The following is a 25,873-nucleotide window of genomic DNA, read 5'->3' on the forward strand; positions in this document are numbered from 1 at the left end:
CATGAATTGTTGAAACCAAAACAAGAAAGTCACTGGGGAAACGTAATTCACTAATATTTCTACAAGATCTTTAAATGATAAAACTAAACATTTAAATTAAGAAACAGCATGATTTTTGTAATCATAATACAACTAACAAGATAGATGTACTTTGGTTATCAAAAGAGCAACAAGCCTTATCAAAATATGTGTAGGAAGATTCCTGTGGTCTCAGAAAAAAAATAAACAGCAACAAATACTTTTTAAACATTTCCAAAAGGAAAGAAATACACTTAACAGGGAAAGGTTCTCTGACTTTACCTTCATAAGCCTGTGCTCTGTGTCCCACAGCACACGATGGCTGTTCTGAGATAGTAGCATAAACTATGAGGTCCTATGTTATTGTCTGCTGTTGATTATTTTCTGAGAGGATACTTTGTAAGGAAGAAGACCTCTTCTCATTTCTTAAGAGATTGAGGGTTTTCACTATCACACTGGAGGCTACTAGTTTTGTTTCTATAGATATCCATGTATTTCTGATTTTTAGATCACAGATTAACTTGAAAACATGAACATAATTTAAGTAGCATGTTTTTCATTTCTAAATTTTTAGGATATCCTGAAATTTATTTTAGGCAAGATGGGTTGTTAGCAAACCCACATCCACTAACTAAACACAAACAGTGTATAGTTCAATGGCTTCTGTGATCCTAGGTAAAAGTGCAAATAAAATAAAATAACCTGAAAGAAACAATTATACAGCTCTCACAAAGATTTTTGAAAGGCTATTATTCTACAAACAGACAAGTTCTTGCTTATTTTAACATTTAAAAGCAAAAGTGTAATGCTTTTAGAATAAGGTCATCATCTTCATTTTCTGTTTTACTTTTTCTGTAAAGATTCCAAAAGGTAAAACTATTTGTCAACTGTTGTTTCCTGAATATTCCTCTTTCTTTATATAAAGTTAACCTATGTTTTAAATGTATTCTCATGTAGGCATTAAAACAAAGTAATTGATATCCTTGATTTCTTGTGAATAACTCACTAAAAGCTCATTGACAAGAAATGGATTATTCATGCATTTAAGGAAAAGTAGAAAAACATGAAGATTTGAGAGGAGCTTTGATTTTAGTATGATCTAGTTAGAACATTGAGGTTCAGGGACATTTCTTCACTTTGGACCTCTTGGAATTCCATGTTTTCCCTCAAGTTAAATGGCAGAGATGAGGACCCAGGGCCCAGGTAACACTCTATCAAAATTTGAGAGCTGAAGAAAATGGACTTTTCTTCTTAAGCACAATAAACTGAAGATGTGTGCTAAGCAATTATTATCAGGTATGCACAGTAATGAATAATTATAAAATGCCACTGAGGGTTATTTTAATAGGATATAGAGAGTAGAGACTTCTCAGAAAGTATTTCCTCTGAGCTTTCAAGAATAAGATTAATTTTAGCATGTAAGTCTAGAAGTAGAGAGAAGATTCAGGCGCAGAGGAAAGTGAACACAAACAAGCACACAAAAATACATACATACACATAAACATACATATATACATGAAACACATACAAGTGGCTAATTTGTAGGATTATAACTTCTGTTTAAGTCAAAGGAGGTGAGGAGGATGGAAAAAGAGCAAAAGTAGAGAAATCTAGACAGGTGGAATAGTCACAGCAACAATCATTCTACAGCCATTCTGCAGACTATTCAGGAGCAAAACAAAACATATGATGAGTGTTTGGGAGCTGGAGTTCTAGCTTAATACATTTGACAATACAGAAATGACTACCTTTAAAGTGTTGGCTTTTTGCTTTTGAGAGAAGATTTCATATAGTTAGGGTTGGCCTTGAACACTTGATCTTCCTGACCCCACCTCCCAAGTTCTGTCATTAAAGGTATGTGTTACCATAACCAGCTTAAAAATATTAAATGGGAGAAAATGAAATCCCCAAGCTTAAGAAATGTTTATTGCCATTCTGCCAAACCAAAAAGGTAGAGCTATTGTTTTATCTTGTTTAAAGAGTTAATGCATATTCTACTTGAGGATGTACTTCAAGTTTCTATACCTCTTTGGTTTTTCCCTATGGATTAAGGATTTTCCCTACATGGCTTTTTTTCTCTTTTACTGGCTCTTGCGCCTCATCATCAGTCAGTCCTCACCCTGGAGGTTTCAATGTGTGAGCATCATCCTCCCTCATCTTCACTAAATTCAGCTCTCATCTAGCCTCCCCTTTAGTCCTGCATTCTTCTTCTCTATTCTACTATCTTCTAGAACTCTGGATGTATTTTTCATTCATTTGTTCTTCCTATGTATAGCAACTGTGTAGCCTGTGTGTGTGAGCTCTATGTAGGAAGACTCGCCTAGTTATCAAACAGAATATATAAGACCTGTAGCAGGGCTTATCACGTTGTAAATTCCAAATACTCATTTGTCAGATTACTGATTTTCAAGTATTAAGAACATAAGAAACTTAAAGGTTATACCTATCTATTAGCAAATCAGATTTTCAGTTTCCTGGGGGGTAATTTCTATGTTAAGAATAGAAAAATAGAGGTATATGTATATATTTCCCCAAATAGTATTTAAGCAATAAATTGATAATATACACTACACTTAATCATAGCCATTATATATATATATATATATATATATATATATATATATATAATTTAATGTTTCTTTTGTTTAAAATAATACTTGTAAATTTATTTTTGCTTGATATTCAATATCTGTGTCTATGGTTTTCTCCCCTAAATAACATATTTCTTAGGTAATGAAACAGGAACAAAAGAAAATATTCTGTCTAAATTAATCTTATTTTTTCTTACACTGTCTCAGCAAAAAAAAAAGGTGACAACATGGCCCTGAATGTATTTTCTTGTGTATCATTGAGGTATGTGTGTGTGTGTGTGTGTGTGTGTGTGTGTGTGTGTGTGTGTCTGTGTGTGTGTGTGTGTGTGTACTTAGACTTTTGAATATTAAAGAAACAATCAACATTGAAAATAGAGAAATTGACTATTAGAGAGCCCAGGTATCTTTCTAAACTAGAAAAAAGTAGATTTTATCTTTGAAATTCATCACATGTCAAGTAACACCTCTCTCATCACTCAATACAATACAAATACAAAAGACATGCTAACTGTGTTTATAAAATAGTCTAATTGTTACATATTTCAAGAATATACATTGTAACTTTTTAGCCTTGTTCAGTAGTAGTGTTTGTACTAAGATAATCTTACTCAGGAGAGAATATATTCATTGCAGTTTAACTGGAATGGCAAGTTCAGAGCTCTCTGTTCTGAAAGCTGTGTTCCAATGGATAATCTTCCTGAGAAGTGAGAAGCAGACCCTGGCAATAATGGGCACTGGTGTGGACAGTGGCCAGAACTTAACAGTATCCTGGATTATGTTTCTCTGTAAAGTATAAATGACAAATTAATTATTCTTCATAGCTGCCACTCTGCTCTGAAAACTCCTTGTGCCATTGTCTACATAAGGAAGTTTCTCCTGTTACATGTATACAACTGCATTTCTCTTAGAATGTGCATGAGGTATATCTTACATGTGTTCTTTTCAGCTTGATGACAACAAACAGCCGTTATCTGCAATTTATTATCGCTGCAATCAATTATTGACCATTTACATATTTAACATTAGTCTAAAAATGCATTAAAATTTTGGGTCGTGGATTGGTAAAGATATGGACACACAAATCCACACAGAAACCCAGGTTTTTCAAATGCTTCTCTTCCTCATCTTGAGAACAACAGGACACTGAAAGCAAACACAGCTGGACTGGGAGAATGTATTGTGCTGGGCAAACACCAACAACCATGAATGTACATATGTTCTGTTTCCTGTCCACCTGGTAAGGTAGAGTAAGCAATCCCCATGTTGCCGTTATAACACCCCACATGCTCCTAAAACAGCCTCCCTTTGTAACTGGGTGTAGAGAGGGGGCAGATGGCCAGGCTCTATCTCTTGAGTAAAGACTGGCATGTTACAGGAAGCAGAAAGGTAATGAGGGGCACTAGCTGTTTCTTAAAATACAATAGTAATTAATATCACACATAGTAAGGGCTCTTTTCTGGCCATCTTTGTGTAGTAACTGTTCGTACTTCACATAATTTGCTAGCTTATCAGTTTAAACAGACAGAACAGGAATACATACTTCCGTAGCAGGCTCAATAAGATTCATTCTGAGGGTGACCCTGTACCCATTCAAAATTTGACTACAGGTGTGGGGGTGGGTACAGCCCCTCCCCCCGCTTTCTGTTAGGTCTCTACTGAGCTAACCCTTAGTTCACATGCCGCCCCACCCCCACCCCCATTGCTCACTTCTTTCTCATTAGTCCCAGCTGAGGGGCCCTTTCACTAAAGAATGTGAACCAAGGGATTTGCAGGAAACTAAAGAGACCATGTGAAGCCGGCACACACCAATTCCTGACATCTCCTATCTGACTGGGGGGACAATGCGCGTGACCTGAGGCACTATGGAAGAGCAGATTCCTGCATTCTAGAGAGGATGCTGTGCTCTGGGGAGCCCCAACGTCTGGAGGAAGAATGCAGACAGAATTTCTGAAGTCCAGCTTGTAGGAGAATCAGAAAGCAAGAGCCAGCCAGAAGATGGCAAATTTGAGGGTTCTGGGCGGGCTGAGTTACCAGTGACTGGCTACAGGTTGCCTGAGAGCAATCTACCAGTAGATTCACAGCTACCCGGGGAAGGCGCTCTGGCAAGCTGGAGGGAGATCAGAGGGTTAGAGAAGGGTGGACAGAAACATCAGGGAAGGAAGGAGCAAGGGGAACCCTAAGCGCTTTTATCCAGGCAGTAAAATACCAGCCGAGGCACACCTCCCCACAGTGACCCACACAGACCTTGGCGCCGTAACCTGCGCTTCTTGAGGCCGAAGATGCGCACTTTGGAGAAGATATCCACCAGGTTGCCATTGCAAAGCCCGCGGTTCTTGCTGGGGCTGCTCCGCCTCCTGCTGGCAGAGGGCCGGTCCCAGTGCTGCTCCCGCGCCTGCCGCTTCTGGCGGATCAAGCCGCTGGCGATGGCCGCGGCCATGGTGGCCCAGGGAATGGGTCCCAGGGAGGGAGGGACAGAAGCTAGGGGAGCCTAGGGCACTGGAGAGGAAAGGGGCGGTGCAGACAGCTGCTCGCCCTGAGGGAAGCGGAGGGAGGGGCGGTCTGGAGGGACTGGGGACAGAGGTGAGGCTGCTCAGTGCCCACTAGGACCCATCGCCCAGTCTGCTGAGCTTGGACTAGGCGCGTATATATTCCCGGGACACAGCAGGGCCAGCCTGGGAACTGGAGGTCTCGGCTGCTTCGGAATCCAGAGGGCTGTGGCTGTAGGTCACCTCGTGTCGCTGGAGCCCTCTCAGGGTCGCCATCACCACTAGCTCAGCTTCCTTGCCCTGCCCGCCTCCCGGGTGAGATGTTGGCAGATCGGAGGGCTTCCTTCCTGGCCACAGGATGGGGGGGCGGAGGACAGGTCGCGGCAATGCCTCAGCGCATTTGTGGGTCTCCGGGCGCGTTGGGCAGGTCTCAGTGCCCAGCTCGAGCTGCCCTCGGGCAGGTGCGGCCACAGCCGTCTTCTCTCGGCTTCTGCCTGTGATTGTCAAGTGCTTTGGAAATCAGCATCTGGAGAGAGCAATCTTCTCCCCTGTGCTCTCTAATCAAAGCGCTCCATTCTTACCCCACTAATCCCCTCCCAACTATGTGGTCCCCCTCCGATGTGTCAGAAAGAAAATAAAAACTATATGCAGTAATGACTTAAAATAATTATAAAGAGAAAGTTAAATGAACGGCAAAGGGTGGGATGCCAAGACGTTGACGAGTCTGAGGAGGTGGAATTGAAGGAATATCGGTGCGCTTTGGTTCAGATGAAACTCGAATGTTTCCGAGGCTGCCACAGCTAAGCTAAGGGCTTCTAGAGTCCACAGAAAACTCTCAGCAGCAGTTGAAGGCTGAGGTGATTTCTGCTCTCTGATTAATCCCTCCAGCACCAAGGCATCCCCACCCCTTGGAGGAGGCGAGGGGAGAGTGAGCCCTGGGGAAAGAAGCACCTCTACTTTTCACCTAGTCATCCAAACTTGCTATCCTCTCCCTTTTGCTGCTGTGAAGTATAGGTTTATCATTTGGAACCAGCAACAATGAGCAAAAAGAAGGACCAGAGGAGAGGAGACAGATAATCTCTTCTAATGAAGAATGGAGGAAACAGCTTCTAGTTCTGTTCCCCAGCGGATGGAAGAGGAGCTGCCAGCTGCTGCAGAGGTCCTACACAGTGGCTGGATTAGGATAACCGCCTGGGGCAATACTGAAGAAGTTTTAGCACAAAGATTAGCGTGAGGTTGAGAGATGTCTGTAGCAGCACTCTGGATAACAAAAAACAGCCAGACTGAGGACACTCCACCATGAGCTGCCTTCCTTTGGTTTGCCTGCCTGGAACAGCACTGTCAGAGAGCAAAGCCTTTTGAGCTGGATCGGAAATTCAAATATAATATTTGATATCTCCTCCCTTCAGTGTCTTGCCTGTAACCTGACAGCATTCTGTTTTAGATGGTTAAACATGGGAAGGGTGAAGAAAGGAAAGGAAGGCTGGGGAGAAGCTTTTCATGCTTTGGACAGTTTGTGGATGTAGTTTCGAGGATAAATTCCAGTGACAGATCCAAGCACTGGAGCTAGACTTCCCCCTCCATGCATGCATCCTTTGTCTTGCTATCATCCGAGGAAGGTAAGGAGAATAGAATGCAAAAACCAAACTTCTCACCATCCAGTGTGGACACAGAGGAAAAATGTTTCAGCAGTCATTGGTAGGCTTATACAAATCTCTAGGGACTACTTGAGCACCGGAAAGAAAGGGTGCAGAACACAGGCAGTATCTGGAGCAGTTTTTAACAAAAATGTACCTTTTCTTTGTCTGGGGAGTTGTCAGAAAGTACTACAAAGACTCACCAACAGGCAAATGAGGGAAGTGCAGCATAGGATGTATTCCAGGGAAGCTGGACTTATGCTCTCCACAACTCACACATATCCTTTCCTTGTAAGGAGTCCTATTCCCTCAGCTGATGTGGGGAGGAACATGTGCTGTAGTGAGAGTGTGTAGATTTGGATCCAGTGAAGGTAATATCAAGTTTAGAATGATCTCATTTTTTAATATTAAGAGGCATGCCAAAACCTTATTCCCATCACTTGGCTGTTACATCTACAAACACCACAATTATTAAGAGGAATATTTTAGAAATGCTTTATAAGAAGTTTGCATTGCTTTGTCACCCATGAGTTTAAAGGGGGGAACCGAGGAAAAGGGGAATACCAATTTATTTTGTGTGTGTATTTGTGAAGCAATGTAATTTCTCATAAAGACAGAAGGTGGTCTGCAGCTTGATGAACAACCCTGATAAAATGTGGATGGAAGTATGGCTTTGCTTTTGGCTAAATCACAGTGGCAGGGGTGGGTGGAGGGATCCACCTGAAAGCCATACTGTCAAGAAGCCATTTGGACATTTTAAAAGTTCTAGCTTGGAAATTCTGAATGACTTCATAATTAAAACAAACAGATTTACCTAAAGATTCTTGTAGGGTTATCTTTTTCAGAGAGCGAGATGAGATGTAAGATATAATGACCTTTTAAACTGACTACAACTCCACCAACCATCATGTTTGTTTATTAATTTGAATGGGGTTAAACTTCTTGTCATTGCAGCTGTGTTCACTGCTTTCTTTGTAAGGTTGCAATGATTTCTCCCAAATCTTTGACTGGGGCCTTTCCCAGAGAAGTCAGATTTGGGGCTTCCTAGGTCACCCCCTTTAGTTCTTGACCTTTCCACAAGGTCCAGAGAATTTGCCCTTCAGTACCGCGGATAGGAACTCTGCCAGCCCTTCTTGAAAAAGCAGCGCTTTAGAAGAGCAACCTGTAAGGGTCTCTGAAAAGCTCCTCCCTTCAAAGCAGTTCTCTCTCTCTCTCTCTCTCTCTCTCTCTCTCTCTCTCTCTCTCCTTCTCTCCCTCCCTCCATGCTTCCTTCTTTTCTTTCTTTCTTTCTCTCTTTCAAATGGAAAGGAAATTAATCATCACAGCTTCCACTGACAGTAATAACACACCTCAAGGCCGTAGCCTTTCAGCTGTTTGATACCGGAGAAGCACCCTGCTTGCTAGATTTTTCAATCCCGACCCCTGGCGAAGTGCCTGGAGCAGTGACTTGAGTCTCAGGGTCTATTCAGACAGTGAAATTTATCGAAACTCCAGCAGTTCTTTCTATTCTATGTTGCTTTCTATTTTAAAGTAGCTTGAAGCAAGATTGGGTAATCAAGGTCTTTTAGCTCAATCCTGGTGTTTGCCTCTTCCCTCTCCCAAAGGCTGCTTGGCTGTTTACAGATAGAGATAAGTGAAAGAAAACGCAAGAGAGCCATCTGCTGTCTTAAGCTGTGATAAAAAGGCAGCACAGAGCTGGAGAGAAACCTGGTTTAGGGCAGGTGCACAGGAAACCAAATCTAAGGACCATACAGACAAGGTCGGACCTCAGAGTCACTTCAGAGTTATTGATTTCACCTTTGACTTTATATAAAGCAAAGAGAAAAATGGGAGGGAGGGAGGGAGGGAGGGAGGGAGGGAGGGAAGAATAAGGAACAGAAAAGAGAGGACAGGACAGGGGAGGGGAGAGGAGAGAGGTGATTTAGGAAGGGGATTTTCTGACTAAGCTCTTAGGAGTGTGAACCCCAATTTCAAGTGCTCTTGGTTCTTTATTTTGTCTGCAACTTCTTAAGTTTATGGTGACTTTCAAAGTCATTTTAGTTTCTGCTTCAAGTTTTGCATCTTTTAAACAGATAGCAGAGTCTGTTCAGTTCTGGTCAAGGTGCAGACTCTATCACAGTGCCTGGCTCTCTTAAAGTACAAGACAAATGCCATCTATTTAGTACCATCCTCTAGAACATGAACCCATTCTTTGTGCATTCTTTTTTCTATTTCAATATTTTTAATACCACAACATATATGTGGTGCACTTTCACTTTCCATTAGTCAATATTGAGTGGTCTTGTGAACTTACCCCTGGATTCTGTGCCTCCAAACTGCTGTTCAAAAATGTTATCCTATCTCTCAGAAGGCAATGAATTGTTCCATCATTTGCTGTCCTTTAAGTTTCTAGAAGATGCATGTTTCCCATTTGCCTACACTCCCATCAGTCTATATTTGTTCTTTTCTCTGCCTGGAAAATTTTAGCTACTGGATACCCACACTCATCCTTGCAATGTAAAATATTGGCTAAAATCACAAACAGACTGTTTGAATCCTTAAGCATTTCATTTAGACTCAGCATGGTTTTATCCCCACAATTGTCATTACCGATAAGGTTATTGTGGGAATTCAATGATGACCCATATATTAAACTTATAGTAGTGTCTATCACACAACTGGGATTGAATAAATAGTAACTATTTATGACCACTTAACCATTAGTTAACCATTATTATTCACTTATTTAATTGATTCAGTCCTGATTGAAAGCCAACAAATTTTTAAATGATAAAGAGAAACAAAGAGAGACTTGGGCTCTGCCCTCAAAACCTTACAGTCTGGCATAGGTTTCAACATAGACCTCTTTTCTGAAAAACAAAACACAAAACAAACAAACCAAAAATTCCTCATTATTTATCCTATGATGATTTCCAATTAATGCACCAATGCATGCCTTTGTAAATACTTCTACAATGTTGACATTAACATATAACTTCTATTAGCTGAAGAGCAAGTTAGATTGCTATCTCTACAAAGATGTGCAATTGGTATCTCATTAGTATGGCCAGCACTGAACTGCTATTTTATTCTAATTAAAGCTAGTCTTCATTTAATCTTTTCCATCTCTAGAAAAACAACTCCTTTGTTGTTTTTCTGACCAACTCTTTAGAATATAAGACTCATTCTTTCTGTAAACCCCATTTATACTGGTGCTGGAACTACTCAACTTATTTTCAAAATATACACCCAATATGGTCACACTCAGCATTATCACTTCAACTCACTCACCATTTCACCAAGTAGACTACTGATATAGTACTCTAATGGGTTCCTGGGGATTCGCTGTGCTCTACTTTGCATACCTCAACACTGTAGCCATAACACTGGAGGTGAAATTTACATTATATTACAATCTTGTTCAAAATCTTAACTTGTGCTTCACCTCTGCCTTCATTTGTTTCCAGATATCCTATTTTCCTTTGCTCATCACTTGTTGTGCTCATGGCACAACGTTTATACTCTGCATTCAATCTGATGCTCATCTCCATAGATTTATGTTTCTTCACGATGTTATCTATAATCATAGTTCTTAAATACAAACAACCTCTTCTTGTTTTATGGATCCATAGAGTATGTACCACTTAAAAAATCTCTACAGAGTCCTTTGTTTATTTGACCCATTTACCCCTTTTGAATATACCTTTTGAATATAAGCTCGGAAGGATACAGATTCTGTGTCTCTACTTATTGTCACATGCATACTGTCTCAGCACTTAACAAGTAAAGATGACGAGGTTGGACATGTATGTAGATAGATAGTTGAAACCAAATGAGATGGACAGTGTGGTAGTTTGAATGTAATTGACCCCTACAATCTCATAGAAATGGCACTATTAGGAGGTGTGGCTTTGTTGGAGTGGGCATGGCCTTGTTGGAGGAAGTATGTCTCTGTGGGGGTGGGCTTTGAGGTTTCCTATGCTCAGGATACTGCCCAGTGTCTGAGTCCACTTCCTGTTGCCTGCTAGAGCTAGAATTCTCAGCTACTCCAGCAACGTGTCTGCCTCCACACAGCCATGCTCCCAGTCATGATGATAATGGACTGAACCTCTGAAACTGTAAGTGAGCCACCCCAGTTTAACGTTTTCTTTATAAGAGTTGCCATGGTTATGGTGTCTCTTTACAGCATCAGAAACCCTAAGACAGAAGTTTGTAACAAAGACTGGGGTATTGCTATGATAGGACTGACTATGCTTTTCTTTGGAGGAATATGGACTTTGGGAGCTTAGATTAGGAAAACAATTGAATACTTTAAGCACTGCTTAATGGGCCATACTAGTAGGAGCGTGGAAGTTAATGATGTAGAAAGTGATTTGATGAGCTGTGGGGGGCTTGCTCAAGAGGTTACAGAGAAGAAGAATTTTAGTATGTTGCCTAGAGATCATTCTTGTGATATTTTGGTGAAGGAGGTGGCTGCTTTTTGCCCTTGTCTGAAAAGTCTACCTAAGGCTAAAGTGGAAAGTTTTGAATTAATTCCACTGGCAGAGAAAGTCTCAAAACAATCTAGTAAGATTCTCTTTTGTGGTTATTCATGGCAACTCTAATGAAGTTAGATTTATAATGAAAAGAGGAGTAAATTGAGCAGAGTAAATTACAAAATACAAATTTTGAGAAGAAAAAGAGCACCAGGAAGTGGAAAGCTAAATCCTCTGTTCAAGGAGATAAACAGATTAAGAAATGTAATAAAGAAAGTGATGACCTCAGGGCAAGATCCTATCCAGCTATGTTTCCAACTTGTGAAAAGAAACTAAAGAAAATCTTAGAGCTGGGTAGGGTGGTACATGCTTTTAATGCCAGCACCGGGAAGGCAGAGGCTGGCAGATCTCTGAGTTTGAGGCCAGCCTGGTATAGACAGGACAGCCAAGCTTGGACAGTAAAGGACAGAAAGCTGATGGAGATGTAAAAGAACAAGGGGGCCATGTTCCTACCCCAGTAAGCACAGAACTTTGCAACTAGCCATGTGATTCTGGCTTTAGAGTTAAGAATAGAAGAAAGAGAATTTGCCTACATGCCTAAAGAAAGGTGCTGAGGCCATGCATGTGTCAGGGCGTCCCTGAATGGAGGCTTAGGGATACTATTGGATAAAACTGTGAAGTTGAAGCCTGGATTGCCTTAAAGATCCCAAGATGTTAGAGATGCCAGATCCATGGAATACCTGCCCAGGAGAGTTGCTAACAGGGAATGGAACCAGCTCAAGAGAAAGAAATATGTTGCAATCAACAGAGCTGAATAGAGTTGGAGATCTGAAGAATTTTTTGACAACAGACATAGAGATGCAGAGTTTGGAGTTTGCCCACCTGGTTTTTGGTCTCGCTTTGGTCCAGTATTTTGCTGCTATGCTCCCTTCCCTGTATTTTAGAACAGTAATGCTTATCCTGTGCCATTATATGTTGGAAGTATATGATCTGCTTTTTGATTTTGATTTTATAGGGGATTAAAGTTAAGAGATTGCATGAATCACAGAAGAGACTTTGAACTTTGGACTTTTTAACACTGTTGAGACTGTGATAGACTATGGAGACTTTTGAAGTTGGACTAAATGTATTTTGCATTATGATGTTGTTACAAGTTTATGGGGTTCAGGGAATGGAATATGGTTGTTTGAATGCAATTGGCCCCCATAATCTCATAGGGAGTCGCACTATTAGTAGGTGTGGCTTTGTTAAAGTAGGACTATTAGGAGGCATGGCTTTGTTGGATTAGGTGTGGTCTTTTTAGAAGAAGTATATCACTGTGGGAGTGGGCTTTGAGGTCTCCTATGCCCAAACTACACCTAGTATCTCAGATTACTTTCTGTTGCCTCTGACTCAAGATGTAGGACTCTGAGCTACTTCTCTAGGACCATATCTGCCTGCATACCACCATGCTACACCATGATGATAATGGACTAAAACTCTGAAAATGTAAGCCACCCCAATTAAATGTTTTTTGTTCCTTTTTCTTTAGAAGAGTTGTCATGGTCATAGTGTCTCTTCATAGTACTAGAAGCCCTAAGACAGAAGTTGGTACCAGGGACTGTAGTATCCTTGTGATAGGCCCGATCATGCTTTTGTGTGAAGGAATGTGGACCTTGGGACTGTGGATTAGAAAAACAGTTGAATGATTTAATTGCTGTTTAATGGGTCATCCTAGTAGAAGCATGGAAGGCAGGAGTGCTGGGTGTGATTTTAACTGTGAGTGCCTGGATCAAGAGGTTTCAGAGCAAAAGAATGTTAGTATGTGCCCTAAAGACTTGTCTTGTGATATTCAGGTGGAGAATGTGGCTGCCTTTTGCCCTTGTCCAAATAGTCTGCCTGAGGCTAAAGAGAAGAGCCAAGCTTAGGCAGTGAAGGAAACCATCAAAAACAGAAAGTTAGTGGCAATGTAGTTGAATGAGGAGACCATGTTCCAGTCCCAACAATCAGCAGAACTTGGCAGTTTCAGCCATGTGGTTTTGGCTTTCGAGTCAAGGATAGAAAAAAGAGGTTATGAAATATTTCTCTGTGACTAAAGAAAGCCACTGAGGCCAGGCATGTGTCAGGGGTTTCCTTTAATGGAGAGGTCCAGAGAGGTCATTGAGTGAAGCTGTGAAGATGAGGCCTGGATTGCCTTGGAGACCCCAAGATGTTGGAGATGCCAGAGTCATGGGATACCTGACAAGAAAAGATGCTAAGAGGGAGTGGAACAAGCCTAAGAGAGAGAAGTATATTGCAGTCAACAAAGCTGAAAGGAGATGAAGATCTAAGAACATTTTGACATCAGACATGGAAACGCAGAACTTCAAGTTTGCCCAGCTTGTTTTTGGTCTCATATTTCCTCACTAAATTCCCTTTCCTATGTTTTGGAATGGTAATATATATCCTGTACCATTATATGTTGGAAGTATGTGATTTGCTTTTTGATTTTGATTTTACAGAGGCTTACAATTAAGAGATTGTATGACTCTCAGAAGAGAGGTTGAACTTTAGACTTTTAAATAAGTTGGAGACTGTGAATGACTATGGGGACTTTTGAAGTTGGACATAATTTTTGAATTATGATATGGCTACAAGCATTTGGGAGCCATGGAGTAAAATGTGATTTGAACAAAAATGGCCCCCAAAGGGAGTGGCACTATTAGGAGGTGGGGCTTTTTCAGAGTAGGTGTGGCCTTGTTGGAGGAAGTTCATCAATGTGGGTACAGGCTCTGATGTCTCCTATGCTCAAGCTACACCCAGTAGCTACATCTCTAACTACTTCCTATGTCCTTTGAGTCAAGATGTAGGACTCTGAGCTTCTTCTTCAGGACCATGTCTACCGACACACTATATTGCACCATGATGATAATGTACTAAACCTCTAAATATGTAAGCCACTGCAATTAATTTTTTTTCCTTTATAAGAGTTGCCATGGTCATGGTGTCTCTTTACGGCAATAGAAACTCTGACAGACACCATTACCCTCTTACTGAGTACTTTCCTGCTTTCAGGCTGCATATTGACAAAGTTGCTACATACAACTTGTCACAAAAATTTAAACCAGATGACCATACTTTTTAATTAAAACTATAGACACAAAAGTAAATATATCTTAATGGAGAAGTGTATAGATATAAGAACAGCCCAGTCGATATTGACTGCGTTGTTTAAGTAATTCTCAAAAGTCCTTTGAAGTTTTATGATGTTTGAGGTGACTGGGCATGGGTGACTTCAGTTTCAATTAAGGTTCTCTGTGGTTTATGAAAAAACTGAATAGTACTTGTTGATAATTCTTTAAAAACCAAATGATCCAAAGAACTTATTTTTTGCACTTATGCCTGACTTAGTAAGGGCTTTCCATTGATGTGAAGAAGAGACGCCATGACCAGGGCAACTCTTACAAAGACAACATTTAATTGGGGTGGATTGCTTAGAGTTAATGATTTAGTTCATTATCATGATGGGAACATGGAGGTATACAGGCAGATGTACAGCTGGATCTGAGAGTGTTACATCTTATAGGCAACAGATAGTCAACTGACTGTCACACTAAGGAAAGCTCGAGCAAAGAGACCTCAAAGCCTATCCCCACAGTGACACACTTCCTCCCACAAGGCCACACCTCCTAATAGTGCCACTCCCTTTGGGGGCCATATTCTTTCAAACCACCAAAATGCCTATGTGATTTTTTTTTTAACTTGTTACCTTGTAGAAAGTAACAAAATGTCTAATAACTCTTTCATTTTATAATTGCCACTAGTTAATGAGGTCCAAAACAATTAATATAAAAATTCATCATTACTTTGCATACCAAAAAGTTATTAAGCCATGTCATTCTATAGATTATAATACATCTGCTAATGTAACATAGGAAAGTGGTGTCAGATAAGCCATAAATAGTGCTCATACCCTTGATAATCCTTTTTTTCCATATATTTTGCTTAGATTTTGCAAAGTCTTCTGTAAAAAAAATGTTTTCAATCATTTATCTTTTTGGTGGCTGTTTTTTTTTTATCTCCTATGGCTCAAAATTGAGAGATTCAAAGAGTATCAATAAGAAAATATTCTCCAAATACTTCTTGAGAACATATTTGGTCAACATGATGCTGTGAGTGACTCATTCTACTCTATGATAATTGACTTTGTGTTTATCACTTTTCAAATTCTTAAGCATTTCCTAAATTGTGAACAAAATAGAATACAGTATTGCTTTTTCATGATCAAATTAAAGTCAACTAACTCAAGGTGAGGTGTACCAGGGTTATAAATGGTATATTGGAATTTGTTTGTACATTCCAGATAAATGAATTCTACTTGAAAATGTTTGAGATACTTCTGGAAGTGTAGAGACTATAGATGTATGTTTTTATGCATTAGAAAACACATCAAGAAGTAGTATTAATATTCACTTGGGGCCACATTTGACTACTTAATCAAGAATGGATATTTATTTCCTGGTGACAAACTACAGTATCACATTGTTTATTTTTTCCCCCTGTGACAGCATATTTGTCTATTATTTTGGAGTCAGAGAATAAAATGCAAAAACTGTCAAAGAATTTTTATATTTTTAGTAATTAACTAGTAACATTAATAATGTAACAGTTGTATTTATTAAAATTGCTGGATACATTTTTTCAAGTAGATAAGAAATTTCCTTCTATTAAAAAATCTGGAAGGAAGTTTTATTGTTGTTTAATATTTTGATTAAATAAAGAAAAAGGAAAACTATTGGTGCTCAAAATCTGTGAACATTTTCCCTATGGAAGCAATACCAGATTGATACTAGCAGATGGTTAATTTTACAATTCCATTGTGTTTTTAAAATCTTGTTAATAAGTTTGAAAAATCATCCACAGTATCTCCAATTTTTGTATTTAAAGTGACTTCGAAATGTGCATAGCATACATCTCAGAGCTAGGATTGCTGACTCTCCTATCCTTCTGAATCATTGGTGCAGATACTAATGTCACCAATTTTAAATGATAGATCACTGGATTTCAAAAAATGTTTAATATCTCAACAGAAAAATATTACTCAGTTTCACAAGAAATAAAAAGAAATATGTATGTATGTATATATATGTATGCATGTATGTATAACCTCAGTAATATGACTAATATGTTTATATGACATACTCTTCTTTATAGTCACTGTTATAACTAGTTTTATTCATTAATAGTAGAATTAAAGCCACATTCATAGTAATTAACTGCTCTAGATCGACTTTGTTTCTGTTGTATTCATCGTGTTTTGGTGAAATATACTAAATACCTTCTTAAGCATACATATCTGCACACTAAAGCATACAAGTAAAATTCGGATACTTTCAAGATAATTATGAAGTATTAGTGACTGCTGGAGAAAAATTATCTTCAAACTTTCTGTTCCACACTAATGAATATATTTCTGTTACTATTTCAAGAATGGAGGCATTGTTTTTAAAACTGGAATATATAAGGAACTCAAAAAGTACAGCAGAAAAACTCCAAATAATTTGTTTTAAAATGAGAATATGATATGAATAGACATTTCTCAAAACAAAATACACAAATTAACAAACCTATATAAAACAATGGTCACCAGGGAAATGTAAATGAGAGCTACAATGATATATGATCTCAGCACAGACAGGATGGCTACTATCAAAACATCAAATAATAACCAATACTGGTAACAGTGGTGATAAATGGAACTTGGATGCACACAACACCAATACACCCATTTTAGAAACATTATGGAAGCTATTAAAAGTGAGATATCATGTCATCCAACTACCCAAATATTTGGTTTATACAAAAAGGAAATCAAATAAACATATCAAAGACATAACTGCACTCCCATGTTTATTAGGCATTATTCATAATAATCACTTAACTGTGGAAAATTTACATTAAAAAGTGTCATATATTACTTTTATCAGGAGATGAATAGATAAGTCACATATATACACATACACTATAGGATATTAATGCCATCTAAAATAAAATCTTGTCATTTGTGACACAATTGATGGAACTGGAAGACAATGTGTGAAGTAATTTAAGCACAGAAAGAAATAATGTATGCTCTCAAACATCTCTGAAAGCTAAAGCCCCTGACCTCAAAGAAGGAAGTGCTCTACAGCATGATAGAGTAATTATAAGCTCCATCAATCTGTTATGTTCTCTACAAAGAACTGAAGAGAGGTTAAGAGCTCCAAACACAGAGAAATCACAAGTGCAAAAAGGAGACAAAGATACTGATAATGCTGACTAGATCACAGCACCCTGTCTATGTATATTGTATTATCATTGTGCTCCACAAGTATATAGAAACAGTCCAAATACTGAAAAGGAAAACATATCTTTTGAAGATAATGCTTAAATGAAAATTAGTAGTAAATTAGAGGATGCATACCAGCTACAATTCTTTTACTTTAAGACTATGCCTCTAGATTTATAAAACATCTAAATAATGCCTGTGCTGAAGTTTGTGAAGAGGATATCATGATCCCAGCTTAATAGTAGAGAGAATTCAGTGACGTTAAATGATCATCAAATCTGTTCTGTTGGAAAGTCACAGAGCAGAAGCATTTGTTTTCTCTCCTACAGTATCTGTCATCCAGAAGTCAGCTATTTGAAAATCAAACCATCTGTCATAGAATCAAGTACAGAATAGGGACTTACATCTAGAAGCTTATACTCCTGGCATCCTTATGATTGGCATTATAAATATGTGATCCCTTTTGAATCTTATATGAAAATGCTCATGTGTATTTTTATAGTATCAGATTTACATATTTCATTTATTAAAAGGATCTCTGACCAAAATAAGAATAAAAAACTCTAAGGGCAGGTGGTAAAGAAAAATGAACATATAAGATTTAATGCTATGCTTTCTTACTCTGAAAGTGAAACACATTCATTAAGAGAAAATGTATAATTCAAGGATAAATTCAAGATTCTCTAATCTCAACAATAAACATTTACTACAATTTCTCTAGTATTTGTAAAAGTGATTACAAACTTATTATAAACTATTTTTGACACAATTTAACAACTAAAAATTTACAGTTGAGGTAAAAAGTCACAGAGTGAAAGATTATACCCTTAAAGATATGATCTGGAAGTCCATGGAGGACTAGTGTGTTATACAGTCTCTAAAATCTCTGTTACTCAAAGATCCCTTCCCCTAAGTAACATTCTGTCTGCTCTGATCTCTAGAACTATTCTTTACCTTAGTGTACAGAGCTTTAAAAATCTAGCTAAAAACCAGAAGCCTCAGAACTCTGGTAAAGTTGCTATTAATCTATCTTGATCTTATGAGCTTTTCTGAAAGATATGTGTGAAAGTAGCTTTCAAAGTATATGCACCCAGGATGTGTTCAAATCATGAACTGATTGATCCCTTACTCCTAATTCTAGTTGCTACCTGTTTCAAGCACTCAAAAAACAAGGATCTATCCTTAAATACCATCCCCATATTTTTGTAAAAAGATTTTATTTTATTTTTATTTTTAAGTAAATGTGTATAAGCTTATGTCTGTTTGGGAGTATGAGCACATGAATGCAGTTGCCCATGAGGGCCTGAAGAGGTGATCTGATTCCCTGGAGCTGGATTTCCAAGAGATTGTGAGCTGTCTACCATAGCTGATGAGAACCAAAGAGCAGTCTGTGCTCTTAACCATGGAGCTGCCTCTCTTTTTTTAGTAATCTACAGTGTAAATTTCCCATAGAATCTTTAAAAGGAGTCTCACAGTCTTAACTGCTTATACAATAATGCAATTATTTTCTTAATGTCCTGGGAGGTCAGAGTGTTGATTCATTTTCACTGGGCTAAATCAAGATATTGGCCTTGACTTTTGAAAACCGTGAGGGGAGATAGATGTGTTCTTGCTTTCTGAAAAATCCTCCCAAGAGCATCATTATTCTGTGTCTCGTGGACCATTCTTTGTGTCACTCCAACATCTTGGTTCTGTTGTCACATGCCCTACTATTGACTTTGATCCTATTGCCTCTTTCATTATAAGCACATTCATGGTTTCATTTGGCTCAGTTGCTCAATCCAGAATCCTTATCTTAAGACCTTTAACACAGTTACATTAATAAAGTTCATTTTACCAATAGTTATCATGCTCATAGGTTTCAGGGAAAAGGGTGTGTACAAATTTGAGAGATTGTTATTCAATCTCAGCTACCCTCTTCCTCTCATATGGGAACACATAATTTGGCTGAGCACTCTGCAGTCACTCATGCAAACCACTACCAAGAACAGCTCCAGAGTACCTCTTCCCTCAGTACCTTTAAAAATGAAGTCCTGTTTTGTACTACTCAATTATTTGTTTAAACAACAGCCGTTCATTTGATTCAGTCTCTAACTACTGCCTTTCCCTGTCTTTCGGCGTGATCTACTCCCTGCCCAGAATGTCTGGTGATCATTTGCTATAACCTCTTTGGTAATACCTGATTACTAGAATATCTTTGGATTTTTATTATTGAATATTTCAGGAGAAAAAGATGCAGGGAGGGGCAGAACACAGCAATTCTTTGCTGTTGTGGAAACATAAACATTATGCTCTCCTGTGGATTGTAAGAACACATTTTTTTCTGAGCTCCACAGAAATCAATCCATGGAGAATTTAATTTCTTGAATTTATAACATGGTTTTTATGAGATTTAGGGGCATAGAATTGAGCTAAATAAAACTAAAGGTAAATGTGATGTTCTACAAAATGAGATTTGGGGCCTAAGGCTATCATCAGATGAAAGATATTGATTCTGAAAGTCCTTTCTCCCCTTTCCATTTTTTATATCTTTTTAATGTAGCTTTAGGGATGGTAGTAGATAGTTAGCCTTCCTTCTCAGAAATTTAGACTTCATCCTAGATAAGGATTTGCTTAACTAGTTTAGACTTGAAGACAAGTGAAAGTTATCATTTGAGAGAATAATAAAGGAACAAGAGTTATTTCCTAGATTGTGCATGCATGTTTGTATACCTGTGTATGTGTATATGTGTGCATGTATGTGTATTCATTCACACGTATGCATGTAAGTGTGTGTGTGTGTGTGTGTGTGTGTGTGTGTGTGTGTGTGTATACAGAGTTGGGGGTAAGCTGTAGAAACCTTGTAATTTTATGCAGAGAACACCACAGGAGGCCTTAAATAAAATAAAAACAAAAGCAAAACATACCTTCCAGTTCTGTAGTGGTTTGAAAGGAAATGGCCCAAAAGGGAGTGGCACTATCAGGAGGTGTGGCTTTGTTGGAGTAGGTGTGATCTTGTAGGAGGAAGTGTGTCACTGTGGGGATGGGCTTTGAGGTCTCCTATGCTCAAACTACTCTCAGTGTGGTAAACAGTTCACTATATGTCGCCTGTAGATCAAGATAAAGAACTCTCAACTCCTTCTCCAACACCATGTCTGTCTGCATCCTTCTATGTCCTGCCATGATGATAATGGATTAAACCTCTTAAACTGTAAGTCACCCCAATCAAATTTTTAAGAGTTGCCATGGTCATGGTGTCCCTTCTCAGCAATAGAACCCCTACCTAAGACAGGTTCCTCAAAGAAGTCCAGCTTTAACATTTTTCTTGCTCACCTGTACCTATATTTCTGGCCCTTTGTGTGTTACTTTGTTCCTTCTTTTGAGGCCCACAGATATCTGAATCTGGCTTCCATAGATAACATTAGCAAATACTTCAAAAGAGGCCTTTGGCTGTGAGTTGGAAATAGCAGCTACCTTTTTCTGGTTCTTTCATATATAAATTTCATGCATACATAAAATATTTGTAATTATAGGCATTTCAGTCAATGGATCTCTCCCAGCCAGCAAGAATAAACTGTTCAGAGCTTTTCTTCAAGATGCCTCATGGATTCAGTCAGCTGTGCTAAGCCAGCTTGGCTACATCCAGCTTGTGTTCTCTTCTTCATGGAATAGGCGTAGTGATGCTCTCAAGACATTTAGTTCTGGCAGGACCAGTTTCAGACTAATTCATGTCAGAAATATTTTACTACAAACAGGAAACAGCAGCATAACATCCTTTTCACAGCAAAGTTTAGAAATTAGTCATACTCAGCTTATAGTCAGGGAAGACATTTATCTCAATTTCACAGCCCTCCAGGCCTAGCTTTTCATGACTATCTTGTGTCTTTTTAAACATTCCAAAAGGTTGTTCTTACCCTTTGTCACTACACTCATACCCACCAATGAGTGCTCAGCTCTTCTGTCTCTGAGGATATTTTTTCTGGTCCCAACTGCTCCCAGCCTCTCCTGCTCAGAGCTCCCCACTGTAGTGCCTCTGCTTTTCCTGGGCCTGGGACACCTTGTGCATAGTTCATTATTTTGCCACCACTGGAAGGAAGAAAATAATGCTAAGCTGAAGTGCTGGACTTAGATCCCTGTGAGTCTCTGTCTGCAAGTAAAACCTACAGGCTTTTAATTCCATTTCCCTCCTAACACCAGGAAATAGATTTCATTTTCAAAAACCCTATAAAGCAGTAGGCCTTTAAGAGATAGATATTTGATAAATAGGTCTTCTCTTAGATAAGATGATCATACTATCCAGTTGTTAACAGAAACCCAAGAGGTAGTGGCTTGGGAGATTTTTAGCCCCAAGCTGAGGTACTTTAATTAGAGACGTCACTATCCCAATTGATTTCCTAATATTTTTAATAAAATGAGTGATATGCAATGAGCAGAGGAGTGGGAAATGTCACCCAAACATGAGCTTTCTGCTTCATTGATAATAATGAGGCTGAATGTAAAATAAAATCTCATTACTTAATCACAAAAAATAATAATTGAGAGATATTTTTATATTAAAATTACTGAAAGCTAATAAAAGTTGCAAATAATATAAAAGCCAAAGCATCCTAAACTTAGGTACTCTTGTTTCAGTGCCCATGTGTTTACATACAATTTATGCTTTTAACAAATAGAAAAATTATCATGCATCTTAAGTCTGTTTTATTTTTCAATTTTAGTCATTTAAGGTTCTGAATTAAAATCTTAATCTGTTACATTATAGTATCCTTCCTTATTCAAAAATAAATACAGGAACTAACTTTAGGGATTATCTGACCCATCAGACTAATCTTACTGATCCACCAACATGTGTGTACAGGGTGACTAATTTCCTAAGGTCACAAAACTAACTGAAAGCAGTCATAGGCCTAAATTCTACTGGACTGATATCCTGTGTATATACATGCTTCCCTGTTATAACTCTGTACTTCTCAGTAGACTTCAGCTATACTGAGGCAGAGTGGCCATTGTAAGCTCCCCAGAGCACTTCCAAAATGTAGCTATCATGCTACCCTACTTTTAAATCTTAAACAACTTCAGTTGGTGAATTACTGCATCTGATATTTGCAAAGCAACCCTCTTTCAATCAATATGAAAAGATAATTTTCAAATAAACAAACATCTTGTTTATGTATCTTCCTGTTGCTCATTCATTCATTAATTCACCCAGTTATACAATGTAGTGAGTATTGATTTCCCATCACTGGTGTGACTATTCAAAGAACAGTAAGAAAATAATGTAGAGGATAGCTATATGGCACAGTGAGACTAAGCAGCAGAAAGTCATCCAATAAAGAATGCCACTTCTGCCAGCTGCATCCCAGAAAATATCTCAAGGAAACAATACCAAATGAGAACTTTAAAGTATAAATCTAAAAAAAATGAAATTCCAAGTTATGACACACACAGCTTTCTAAAACAAAAACAAACATAATAATTCATGAAATACCTACCAATATTCTCATGTCTCAGCAAAGAGATTCCCTTACTCGACTCCTATTTCCAGGCCTCCCACTGTTCTTAGAATGACTTTACACTATACATTTCTGTTAATATTTGAAATACATTTGTTGCATTTAAATGTACAAAATCTAATCCATGTTTATATATACATACATGTTAAATATATATATACATATATATATATATATATATATAAACAAAATAAAGATGGATGGAAAGTATGAATAGTATTTATCAGTGGATAGTAAACTATAGCTTTCTCTGTTTTATTCTTTGTATGCTTTCCCTGATTCTTTAAAGTAATGTATGCTGCCTATATAATCATAAATATTGATCTTTTAGAACAAAGATGTTGCCGGGCGGTGGTGGCGCACGCCTTTAATCCCAGCACTCGGGAGGCAGAGGCAGGCGGATCTCTGTGAGTTCGAGGCCAGCCTGGACTACCAAGTGAGTTCCAGGAAAGGCGCAAAGCTACACAAAGAAACCCTGTCTCGAAAAACCAAAAAAAAAAAAAAAAAAAAAAGAACAAAGATGTTGATTTAAAAGAGTCTGAAGAGGGTAACTGATGCACAGAGGAGACATCACCAGTGAGCTATGCATACTCATAGCTGATGAGAAATCTAAATTTTATATAATTTAATGTGAGACAGTATTCCACTTAGGTGTTATCAAAAGTTTTGCATTGACAATTCTTAAACATCAGAATCCTTCCTTTGACCTTTCTGCCTTCACAGATGTAAAAGTGACTGTTTCAACAAAATAGTTCTTCAAAATAAACTAAAGGAAAAAGAAGACAAGACAGCTTTTATCTTTAAAAAAATCACAATTATTTAAGAGAAAGTTCAGCCTAGCTGTGTATGAATATTATGAGTAATATAATTAATGGATTGGAGGTATTTACAAGGCAGGATTGGAGGTTTTTACAGAAAGTGCAAAATTAATTTCCTGTTATAAAATATTACTCTCCATATAATTGTACCTCATCTCCCAGGTAAACAAGTTCCATTTTATTTCTGTAGCACTTATATCACCAGAAATACAGAAATAAACTTATATCTCTGTGATGCCCAGCTTTGATAATATTCTTTGTGTGGTCAGAAAAACATTTGATGATTTTTTTTTTCATTTTGGAAAGAGCCACTTGCTGAGTGTTCCTCCTCCTTCTTTGGTTAATGGCCACAACAATTTACTTACATCATAGAAACAAAATATTTTACACTATAGTGCTTTTTCTACATTCAGCATAAATTAAAATACACACAGAGAGAATTAAACCAATGAAGCTAAACCCTCTGATTCCGTCAAAGGCAAAAACAGTGGCATCTACTGTTGAACGACACTGTTGTTAAAGTCACAGAAGTAGTTGTGCTTTGTTCCAGAAGCCAAATGAAGATTGGCCAGATTGCCACTTGAACACTCCAATGACTTAACACCAGAGAGAGTAACCCTCCCCCTTTTTCTGATTGAGTTATCCTTTTACAAAATAGGGCCCAATATTCAATTTTCCAAAAGGTCCTGTCATTTTTCTCATCTTACAATTCCCTTTAGAACATAATTTTTCCTTCATTCACATGAAAAGCTTTGAACATTTTTTTTCCCTGAAAACCATACTCTGTTAATTTCTGGCCTTCTGTTTTCTGAGCTTTTCAATGTCTGATATTGATCCACCCCTTAGAGCTCTCATCAAGTACATACACAATCTGCCAGTCTTTCATACTAGTCTCTGGCATCTAAATGATTTTCATTTTGCCCTCCAATCTCTGCCTTGAATTTGACTACCCAGGTCTTTATGTGCATCCTCAAAATGTCCTTCACTTTTTCGCTAGGCTGTCTTCACAGACAATCCAATCAGTAGTTCACATTCTATGTCTTTGGCATTCCAGAATCCACATTTATATGTTCACTTAAATCACAAACACTAGGATATCAAAATGAAATTTCACTTATGATCATCTTGAAAACTCAGGACTCTGCTGCCTTCTCTCTTCTGTACCCTGTCTGAAAGACAATGGAGATTTTCAGCTCCACTGACTCAGGTACCCTGCTAATTACAATATCCTCTCAGAGCATAGCATCATGTTCACCCTACAGAAGCAACATGATAAAGAGATACAGGGTGACTGTGAAAGGCTGAAGTCCTCTGGATGCCAAACACCTGAAACACTACTGAGCAAATCTAGACTTGCCCTATTTTACCTCCAAGACTCTTTTGATCATTTACTATTATTAATTAGTTTATTTTTTGAGTCCAGAATACACCTATTTGTGCCTCTGTGTGTGTGTTTCTAGTATAAAAACCTCAAAAAGATCACTGAGACCAGTTTCAAATTTTAAGATATCATATAAATAATTGAAGGTATCACATGACTATGAGAATTTTATGGGAATATACATCTTTCATGTGTTAATTTGTAACTTAGCTCTGCAGTTCTTGCCCCCAGAATGTGAAAAACAAAGTTCTTTAGTTGTAAACAGTCTTGCCCTTACCTTGAGCCTAATGAGAAAAGATGTGTGTAGCCCCTTTTCTTAAAAAGAAATCACAAGAAGATAAAATAAGACTGAACTTACAGCTTTAGGGCCAAATGTGATAGGGCTGGAGGCAAGTATTCTAAAGTGAAATTGTTAGTCATTTGTTCCAACCCATGCTTACTATCTTTCCTTTACAACCATGAACCTGTGCAATATGGCTGCTGCACTTAGTTTCTATGATTTCTACAAAATCACAAAGTTACCTAAGGATGCATTTCTCATCACTTCTTCTCATCTTTTATTGATGTATACAAATACTTCCAGGATAAGAGACATACTTTAATTTCACAATTTCTTTTTGCTTACACTCATTGGCAGAACACAATGATATAAATTCCCTATATAATGCTGCTAATGTTCTCCAGTGATAACTTTTCTAATTACCAGAAAT

At 38.1% G+C, this 25,873-nt stretch overlaps 1 protein-coding gene across 2 annotated transcripts in view; it reads right to left on the bottom strand.

Annotated features, from left to right (window-relative positions):
* Nucleotides 1–25,873, bottom strand: part of Fgf14 (fibroblast growth factor 14) — a 649,086-nt gene that overhangs the window by 201,396 nt on the left and 421,817 nt on the right. Inside the window, exon 1 of one of the 2 annotated variants that reach the window (XM_006978785.4) lies at nt 4,854–5,169. The exons of the other annotated variant lie outside the window; for it this stretch is intronic. Within the exon in view, the coding sequence (XP_006978847.1) occupies nt 4,854–5,046 (193 nt within the window). The 5' untranslated portion in view covers nt 5,047–5,169. Of the gene's footprint in view, nt 1–4,853; nt 5,170–25,873 lie in introns of those variants that run through there. 2 annotated transcript variants of the gene reach the window in all.

This window comes from Peromyscus maniculatus, chromosome 9, assembly GCF_049852395.1.
Source record: "Peromyscus maniculatus bairdii isolate BWxNUB_F1_BW_parent chromosome 9, HU_Pman_BW_mat_3.1, whole genome shotgun sequence".
NCBI classification, from domain to species: Eukaryota; Metazoa; Chordata; class Mammalia; order Rodentia; family Cricetidae; genus Peromyscus; species Peromyscus maniculatus.